Here is a 10,641-nt window from a genome sequence, read left to right on the forward strand (position 1 = left end):
TATTCTTCTATTTCATTGACATTCTTTTTTGGGGGGAAGATTCCATTTTTCTCACCTCCCAACCCTAATCTGAATGTTGCTTAAGACAATGACTCTGCTGGTGCTGCCACAAATCCGTTATTTTCCACTTAGCTCTGCAGTACTGCCCAGAAATCATGATCTGCCCTCTGTCTGCTCCCTCTCTCACGCCCATTAGCAGTGTCCAAACTTTCATCTCCTCGAAGTCCCCATCCTACCACCTCTTTCCTCCCTCTGAACATTGACTTTGCCTCTTAATCCTCTGAAATAATTGTGACTCCTAAGTAGATATTATCACCACATTATCCTTCGTGACCTACAAACAGGACTTCCCCTGCCATTTTTTTCCCCTTTTAATCTGAAATTGAGAACAGCTCCTTTTTCATGCTTAGGCTAATGTCTTCACTTTTCAATAAAACCTAGCTACTCAAAAGATAAATGAAAATGAAGAATTTATAATTGAAGTTCTGATAAAAGGACTTGTGGTAAAATTAGAATTTTAAGATAGAACCAATATAAGCAATACTATAATGTATTGTAATAACCGTAATGTAATTATGGTTATTAGTAGAAGGTTAATATTTATATATCACATGATGCAAAAATAATGATATACCTAACAAACACTGGAATGTGGAAGCAGGGAAGTTGGGAGAAAGTGTCATGATGCTAATTTCCCATTTTACAAAGCACTGAGTCCATAACTCACAGAAGTTGAAATATGTAATTAAATAAGCAAATGTGTAATTAAATATATGTAACCTATCTATCTACCATGTATGTATAAAATATGTAACTACAAGCTGGGCATGGTGGCTCCTGCCTATAATCCCAGCACTTTGGGAGGTCGAGGAGGGTAGATCATGAGGTCAAGAGATCGAGACTGTCCTAGTCAACATGGTGAAACTCCGTCTCTACTAAAAATACAGAAAAATTAGCTGGGCATGGTGGCGCGTGCCTATAGTCCCAGCTACTAGAGAGGCTGAGGCAGGAGAATTGCTTGAACCCAGGAGGCAGAGGTTGCGGTGAGCCAAGATCACACCATTGCACTCCAGCTTGGGTAACAAGAGCGAAACTACGCCTCAAAAAAATATATGTAACTACAAACTCCTAAATATTAGATACAATAATTTTCTATTAATTTTAGGGAGGCCTATTAGGAAATAATATCTCCTTTGTATAACATATTTATCAGAAGTTTAACAATTCCCATAGTTTTCTTTTGACTTTCTCTTCTGTTAAATTGTATAATAATCAAAATTGAATGATTTAAAACTTAAAATAGCATATATGATGTATTCTAGCTCTATAAGATAATTTTCATATCTCTCTTCTCTCTATACATAGTCATACAGAAGTATCTACAATAGAGTTTATCTAGTGCTGGTAATGTTTGTTTCTAAATAATGAGATCTGAGATAATAAAAAAAGACCTTCTTGTATTTTTTAATTACTTGGTATTTTTTAAAATAATGATGATGTGTAATTCTGACAAAAATATCAAAGTTATTACATTTTTAATATCAGGGGTTCTTAACTTACCTCATTATTTAATTTGATTATTTCCACTCATGGTATTCATGAATGCTACAATGTGTAAAAATATTGTCCTGACATTGAGATGTTTACCATCTTGCAAATAGAAGGATCACTTTTTTGTTTGTGTGTGTGCTTATTTAAATCTCATGAGGAAAGATATGCAATTGTCTACTAAATCTAAAATCAACATTACTTAAGTCATTCATTCCACAAACATTTATTGTAGGCTTAGTTTTGCCAGACACAGAAAGCAAGGCTGACAATCTCTTTGCCCTCTACTTAAAACTTTAGAAGAGTGAAACCCAAATATTCCAGGTTAAAACTTTTTTCTCTAATGACTTGCAACACTTTGCAAATGTTTTAAACCTAAGTTATTATCTTTATGTTCTTGATACTTCCAATAGATGATTCTGTATATTGTTCACTTTTCTGTGGACTCTTTTGCCTTTGATACAAAGTGAGCACGAAATGAATCAATTTAGGAAAAAACTAGGTGAACAATTGGATACTTATGGAAGTTAATGTCAAATTTAAAGTTGTAAACAAAGAGCGACCCCAGGATCCTACAGTTTTCTTCCCATTCTGGTCAACTTTCTAATGGGGAAACTGCCAATACCCTGTAAGATTCTCAAGTCTACTTCACTCGATGTCAGGAAATTAAGAGTTGTGTCATTATTCTACTTTCAGTGTAAGAACTTGTTTTATTCAATTATTTTTATCAGGCAATCTCAGCACATCACAACAATTTCAAAAAGTTATGGTCAAATTAGCTAAAGTAAATACACCTTAATAAGTAAAGTCAAACAGTAATGTCAGTTTTTGAACTGGCCTGTGATTATTTGTATCTCAAATAATAATTCCCAAATTCAGTACAGAGTTTCTTTTTGAAACATTGAATCAGAAGTCAGTGAAAAATGGAACCACTGCTCTAGTTAGGAGAAAAAGTTTGAACTTCAGATTTCATGTTTTATTCTTAAACCCTGACTTTTTAAGCAGTTAGTTTGAGCTGAATATATAATTATTGTGAACTTAACTACAGCATCACTCTCTGATGTGCTATAACATTATGATCTATAGCTAATAAGACCTTCTGAAATAGAAATTGATTTCTAGATATTCATTCAGTTGAGAAAAAAGGTGTACTTCCCCTTTTTCCCTTCTTTTGTATTTTAATCAGGTTGTAACTGCAGACCTGTTTTGTTCAAAGAGCTCATCTCTTCTACTACTGATAATATCTACGTTGGGAATTTTAGAGAAACAAAGAAGTATGCTAGTTGCCCACTTGCTGGTGGCCACTTAATTCTATTTCCTAGCTGAATGTCTGCCTATAGAGAAATGTATTCTACAGGAATAATTTCTTATAGAATAGTTTTTTTTCCAGAAACTTTGACCTGAGATTATGGACAAGTCACCACCTTGTGGTCCAACTGTAGTCACAGTCAAGGAGTACATATTAAACATCTATTATGAGTAGGGCACATTGGTTGTCAGCAGGAGGAGCAGTATGTAGAATGGGTTTTATTTCTTGCTAGAGGAGACAAATCACAAATATTTGAAAAGTTGGTTGACAATACATGGTGAAAATCTATGAGCTCTCACAAAACTTTGGATCAATTTTTGTTGTGATTTGGCTTGGTTTGGCTTCAAGGTTTAGAGATTCATTCTAGCAACTTAAGTAAAGGAATACTGACAGCATATTAGTTTGGGCAATACTCCCAAATCTCAGTGCCTTAATGTAATAGCAGTTTATTTCTCACTCATAGAAGATCTTCTAATTCAGGAACCAGTATCTTATGACCCTGCTTTGGCATTTGGTGTCCAAATTGACTGTTTTTAATTACATCAAGTCCCAGAAGAGAGCAGAACACAAAGAAACAACCCATAAAGAATTCTTACGCATGGGGCATGGAAGAAGTACACATAACTCCTGCTTGCATTACACAGGCTAGAATTGTCACATGATCACACTTATCTACAAGGCAGGCTGGGAAATGTGGTCTTGCTGCAGCCCATGAGGAAGGAAGAATGAATTTGGTGCTTAGCTCTTCAGCCTGTTACGGGTATCTTTTGCTGGGAACTGGGGCTCAGATAAAATGCGTGAGTTTCCCATGGCCTGAAGAGGCTCTCTCATTGAACTGTACTGCATTCCTCTTTCTAGAGCAACTAGCCAGGTAAATTTCCTGAGGAATCCAGTATAATTGGCTGAGATAGTGACCACAACATACAATGAATTGAATTCACTGAATTTGGTCCAGGTCATCTCATGGGGCATGACTAGCCCATGGATAGATTGCTGCTGGGCTGGGTTCCTATTCCTCAATCAGCTGTCACTCCCTCAAAAGTACGACCCACAGCTACATTTTTGAGAAAAAGTGTCACTAGGGCACAACCTTCTTATTGTTACTATTGCAGTAATAGCTATTTTATCCTGTGCACTCAGTGCTGTGCCCAGAACTTTACAGGTACTAACTACATTATTTATTTTTCACAGCCACCATATTTCACTAACCATTCAGAAGACAATGAGCCTCTGAGAAATTTAGTAACTTAGCCAGGTTTCCAGTGCTATCTGACTCCAAATCCCATCACCTTTACCTTTCAACATTATTGTTTCTGGTTTTCTTTAGCCACAAGAGGAGTATTGAGAGCAGTGAGTGTTCTGATAGCTATGACTGGTATCAGGTAAAGGAACCGATTTTACACCATCAAAGTTCCAAATGGATCAAGATCACTGTGATCTAGGTCAAGAAGAGAGGTCTTGAGGGATGAGATTGGATTCCATCTAAGGCACAACATGAATGGCAGCCATATCTAGGGAAGCAAGGTTGTAGGTTGCCATTTTCCCTTAGCTACTGTGGTAAATCTTTTAATTCCAGAAGAATTGTCCCTTAAAGTCTTCTTAGATTGAAGTCTTTTGGAGAATGCTTGGGATCAAATCTACATGCTGTTTTAATTTTTTTCCTCCAAACCATGTCAATTTTGATCTAAAGAACTGTAAATAGGGGATGTGGAAATACTGCAAGAGAATTATTCCTTTGACTGACCCTTGGCTGCATGATGATACGAGTAAAAGCATATAATCTGGATTCAGCATTGTTGTAGCATTAAGACACCATTACATGAGTGATATCAAATATTCAAAATACATATATGTGACCAAAAATTTCTATCCACAATAGGTAAAGAAATCTTACAAATAAAAACTGAAGATCGATAACCCAAAAGAAAAACTTTTCAGGGCAAAGCATCTGAAATAAATATGTTTAAAAGAGGATGTCCAAATCATCAATAAGCGCATGAAGAGGTGTTTGGCTTGAGTTGATCATCAGGGAAATTCAAATTAAAGTCACAGTGAGACACTGCTACATACCACCAGAATGGTTAAAAGGAAACAGATGTAAAATATCAAATGTTGTTGAGAATGTGGAGCAGCTGGAACTCTCACGTACTGCTAGTGGGAATACAAATTGGTATAACTACTTAGGAAAACTATGTCACTCTTTGTAGCCAGCAGAATTCTGAGATGGCCCCCAAGATTTCTGCTCCTTGGTGTACATGCCCTATGTAATCATCTTTCTTTTGAGTGTGGAAAGCATAGATGGGATGGGAAGATGATAGATTTCACTTCTGTGATTAGATTACACAGAGGTGAAGAGATTTATCAAATGTTATTAAAGTCCTGAATCAGTTGACTTTGAGTTCAACAGAAGAATTGAAAAGAAAACAATCCTGGTGGGCTTGAACGAATCAGGTTAACCTTGCAAGGAGCGTGGGCTCTTCCTAAAAGCAGATATTTGAAGGGTGAGGTGTGGGAGAGCTATGGAGAGGCCTCCAGGAGCTGAGAGTGGTCCTGGCCCAGCAGCCAGTAAGAAAATAAAGACTTCAGGTCTAAAACCACAAGAAACTAAATTCCTCTAAAAATGTGAATATGCTCAGAAGAGGGTTGTTTCTTGGTTATGCCTCTAGACAAGACACAGCAGGCTGTACCTTGATTTCAGCCTGTGAAGGCTTGAGCAGAGGACCCAACTAAAACATGCCATACTCCTTACCCATAAAAACTCTGAAATAACAAACTTTTGTGGTTTTAGGTCACTAAGTTGTTTAGTGATACACAGTAATAGAAAATTGATGGTCTTGTAAAGCTGAATGTATGCATATCTTTTTACTAAAGAATTCCATTTCTAGGAATCCCAGCAGAAGGGCATACATGTGCTTGCCAAATTACATAGACTTCAATATCCACAAAAGCCATATTTATAATAACCAAAAGCTGAAAACAAAGCAAATGAATGAGAAAGGGACTTACGAATACTGGTAATATTTTGTTTCTTGATTTAGGTGCTGGTTACACATGTGTGCTCTATTTGTGAAAATTTTGCTAAGCTGTGCTCTTTCCTAAATTACACTTCAATAAAAGTGGTGTGACCAGAAATTTATTATTTTTTTAGTACCTGGAAACATAATGATTATTAGGTTGTTTTTAAAATTAAAAAATTCTCACACTTTATAAAAATGGTCACATGATTTTACTTGTGTAATCATTTCAGCATCTGTCCTCTGTGGATAAAAAATAAAACATACCATAATAAAATGAAACCCCTAGTATAATATCAGGTTCTTTTAAAACCCTCGCTCTTACTTGATTTTTGGTTAAACCTCAACAGATTGCTTCAACAAATAGTTTTTTTTTTTTTCTGTTTCAAATGAATCAAAATTAGTGACATATTGAGAATGCTAAGGCACTCTTTGGAATAATGCTTTTGTCACTGCTGTAAACTCATGTACTCTCTTAGACATATGCATCTTCTCTGATGGACATAGGTCTTTGGACCAGGTCATGATAAAATAGAAAGCTCTTATCTCCATAACCCTTTCAGAGGTAAAGCTATAGATGTTTTTATTTCATTTTAGAGAGAAAACATAAATGCTTATTCATGGTCTTGTAAGAATCAATCAAACAATTGACAAACATTTAATCAAATATTCACTTACAGACCACCATTGTAGTTATGGAGACTATATAGAGATATAGTACATCATTTCTCCTGTTGGAAGATTTATAGCCTACCTGAAGATGTACATACATGTACACACATACACATTAATGACATATGTTCATGTGTTAATAGCAAATAAATGATAAATATTGAAAAAAGTAAAAATAAAAGGGAAAATGTCAGAACTCTAAAACTGTGTCTCAAGAAAAGAGTTCTTGGCAATCAGAGAAGTCTTCCTGGAGGCAGCATGATGTGGAAAAGCAATTATTTTTCAGTCTGAGTTAGTTCTTTCATTTCTCAGCTACAAACAGATACGTCTTAAAGCCTTAAGATTTTCATCTGATAATTACAGCTGTTGTCAGTAATTTCTATCACAGATTTGCAAAGTTAGAATAAGACAATTGAATAAAAAAGCAAGTTCTTCTAGTCTTCACTGCTGATCCTTCATATGGATGCATAAATAATCACATAGAATCTTTTGCGTGTGACACTGAGCCGTGGAGCAGGGAGAAGTAGCAAGTTGGGAGGCATGCCGAGGGTCAGAGAAAGGGAGGACAAGGACGCACGGTAAAAAATGCTGGCAAAAGTACCTAACAGCATGAGGAAAGCAACGCAGTAGAGTGTCTGGGAAATCTGGAATAGTAAACACAGCCAAGGAAGTTTCCTTCAAGGCTGGCGACACAGTCATGTGCTGGTTCCAGGGAGGAAATGAGAAATATAGGCGGTATCATCCCTGAATATTTACCTTCCAAGTAGAAATACAACACCTTCACCCCTGTTTACTTACATATGTGAGATAATGAAGACAAGTGATGGCATTTATTAGCTTATGTAGTGCAGTGTTTGCTATCAGTCCCATAAAAATTTGAAGGAGGGAAACCTCACTGTGATCTGGAGCATCAGGAAAGGTTTGAATTTAGATCTTGAAAAATGGGCAAGACATGGATTCAAAAGGAAGTTTATTCTAGGCGGGTGTTGCTCCAGGAAGCCACTGTTACTTAAATGTGTAACAGAGAAAAAAACATCGCTGGATTTGGTTGAGAGGTACTACCTGAGAGGTTATGGAGAGGTAAGGAGAGAGGCGATGTCTCCCAGATGGGAGCTGCAGGTTTCCTTCAGGTCGTGATGCAAAATCAGTGGGCTCCTCTCCAAGAAAGAATGGAAGACAAAGAGGCCTAGTTATCTGGTCTCTGATCCTAAGGGCACATTTTCAAAGTGGGCAGCAAAGAGAAGAGAAAAATCGCTGAGAGCAATGGTTTTCAGAAACCTGTGGTTCCCTCCCATTCCCCTGAATCCATGAGAAGGTGTGGGGGAGGAGGAGGGAGCCACAGGTTCTGCACCAAGATCACACTCAAGAATTAAAATCGCTTTTCAGCTTACTTCAATGCTCCATAGTCCCTGAAAGCACCTAGCCTGATTGGGTAGTAAAGAGCATGGGTTCACTTCTGAAAGATCTGGATTGAAGCCCTTGCCTGTTTTTATCTCGCATTCCTGTCCGAACCAATTTCCTCATCAGGGCCATAGGCTCAATAATAACAGTAGCCTCCTCAGAGATGTTGAGAAGATTAAGTAAAAATGTATGTAAGGACTCCAGCACATAAGGCTCCTTATAACTAATAATAATCACTATATTTCACAATGGCGCTTGGGTCCTGGGTCTTGCCAAGTTTGGGGTGGGAGTGGAGGGGAAGGAGGAAGGTCTGCTTGTTTATTGAGTTAGTGTCTCAAGACAGCCAGCCGGCCCTGGGCCAAAGCCGCAGCGGGGTGCTCCCTCCGCCCGCGCCTGCTTTCCCCTGCTCCACCCACGCTTCCCGGAGCAACAAGTTCCTTTCTGCAAGACCCGCCCGCGCGCCACCGGCAGACCCGGCGCTTCCTCTCAGACCTCTGTCAAACTCGTCGCCAGACCCACCTGGGGTGGAAATCCCGGTACTGCCTACGAGGGAGAGCCCCCCTGCCTTCACACCTGGAGGGGCCCTGGCAGGGGCTGGGAGAGAGACGGGAGGCGTGGGAAGTCAGGACCGAAGACTAATAGGAGCTTCGGTCTGCGCGGCCCTTCAAGGTAAAACCAGTCACCGAAAGCACCCACCGCTCATCTCACGCCTCTTTCTTCCTGGGATCAGGAGCAGATGGAGCCCGAAATCTCACTGACCTCCACCCAGCCCTCTGGTATCCACATCTCTGCCCTTCGGGTTTCCCTCGCCCCAGCTTCTCTCTGCACCCACACTCCACCCCAGCCGGCTCCAGGTCCCCTAAGGACACCGGAGATCCCTGATACATCTTTCGCAGGACAGACACGCAGGTCAGCCCCAGCCCCCAGCCAGCGCGCATCTCTCCTCTGTCTTCCCAGGATGGGTACCTTGGAGTCTCCAAAGGAGTCTCAAGGTTTCCAAGGCTGGCAGGCTCACCTGTCTGCCCAAACGCTCGAACTCTGACAACTTACTGGAAACGGGATCCCCACGCTCTCGTGGGAAAGCCAGGCTGGCCGCCCACGCATCAGGAGAGGACACCTAGACTTCTCCGTAGGGAATCCCCCTTGAAATCCACCTCTCCAGCTCCTGTAACGGCGAGTTAGGAACTAGGGAGCCAACCAGAAGTGCGCTCCAGGGGTGGGCGGTCGTGGGCGGGGGTGAGGGCGCAGAAGTTCCTCCCCAATTTTGGAAACCTGTTTATGTTTGCAAATCTCCTGGAGTCAGGAAGGAAGCCGTCCTTCCCGGAGAAGAGCCGGGACCGAAGTCATTGGGAGGGAAGTCCTCCCGGCGCGGGGTGGGAGAAGCACCGAGGTGAATTGCAATGTCCAAGCGTCCAGCCCTGTCAGTAGGAAACTATTTTTTCTCCGGGGCGTGGGGGTGGGGGAGATGTCCCTGGCCGAGCAGCCAACGCCAATCTCAGATATTCAGGGCTTCGTCCCTCCATCCCCAGGCAGCCTCGAGAACTTGGTACCTCGGACAGCATCCCAGGAGCATGGCATCCTTTGAAAGGTCTTATCCTATTTTCGCCATCAAGTCAAAGGGCAATAAATTATTTTGATGACCTTACTAGTGCAGATGAAGGACATTTTAATTACATAACCGGTGAAAGATCACCGGAGGCAATATCATGTTAAAGAGCCCATGGCAGAATATCTGCATCGCATGAGAGAGAGAGAAAACTTGCAAATCTGCAATGAGATTGCGCAGAGCTGCCCCCCCGTTTTGAAACAATATGCGAAATGCATGAGAGAGCTTACCTTTCGGACTCCAAAGCCGTGTTCTGCTGCAACTTGGCGAGCTTCGTCCTCTCCCCCTTTATGCAACTCCACAAGAAAATGATTCGTGAAGACCGGTCGCTCAGCAGATGCAAAAACCATGACACAGAAGAGGAACCCGGCAGCCGCCTTCCACTGGGAGACACAACCACCCTTCATCCTGCCTTGGGAGGGAAAAGTGGTGCTGGGAGGCGCGCAGGCTGGCGGAGCAGGGGACTCGGAGGGAGGGTGCAAATAAAAAATATATATATATAGTTTTGAAAAAAATCTTTGTATAGAGAAAGAGACTGAATAGGGTCTTGGAAAGCGGCGAATCAGTGTGTGTTCTCCAGCATCTGGCTGGAGGGGAAGCCGCGCAGTCAGGCGGCCCGGCGCGCGGGCAGGGATGCGAATGTGGGGAGCTGTGTGTACCGGAGAGAAAGAGCGAGTGTAGGTCTGTGCTTGATGCTAAATCTGCATTTTCAGCTCCTCCTCAGCTCCAATTCCCCAGGGGCTGGAGGAGAGCACCAGCTCGGGTGACGTGAGTCCACCAGCGGCCAATGAGGGCGGGGGAAGCGGCGGGCCCCGCCCTGGGCCGCCCCGGGCCCGCCCCCGCCCGCCCCCGGCCCTGTCCGGCCCAGCCCGGCCGCCTCCGCCTTCTGGGGGTGCAGCGTCGGGAGCCCGCGCCCCCGCCCCTTTCAGCACCGGAGAGCTCCCCCTTCTCAGCCTGGCCGCCGCGCGCCCAGGAAAATCCCCCCAGCTGTAATCAGGCCAGCGGCGGCAGAGTGATGTCATTGTTTGTGGGAATCGTAGGCTCTGGGAAGGGAATTACTGTGTGTGCCGCTCTCGGAGGCCCCAAGGGGA

The 10,641-nt window shown here is 42.0% G+C and overlaps 1 protein-coding gene across 1 annotated transcript in view; it reads right to left on the reverse strand.

Moving 5' to 3' along the window:
• Positions 1-10,294, reverse strand: part of PCSK2 (proprotein convertase subtilisin/kexin type 2) — a 250,070-nt gene extending 239,776 nt beyond the window's left edge. Inside the window, exon 1 of the mRNA XM_003933180.4 lies at positions 9,781-10,294. Within this exon, the coding sequence (XP_003933229.1) occupies positions 9,781-9,957 (177 nt within the window). The 5' untranslated portion in view covers positions 9,958-10,294. The remainder of the gene's footprint in view (positions 1-9,780) is intronic.
• Between the last annotated feature and the right edge of the window lie 347 nt (positions 10,295-10,641).

Source organism: Saimiri boliviensis, chromosome 9, assembly GCF_048565385.1.
Source record: "Saimiri boliviensis isolate mSaiBol1 chromosome 9, mSaiBol1.pri, whole genome shotgun sequence".
NCBI lineage: Eukaryota > Metazoa > Chordata > Mammalia > Primates > Cebidae > Saimiri > Saimiri boliviensis.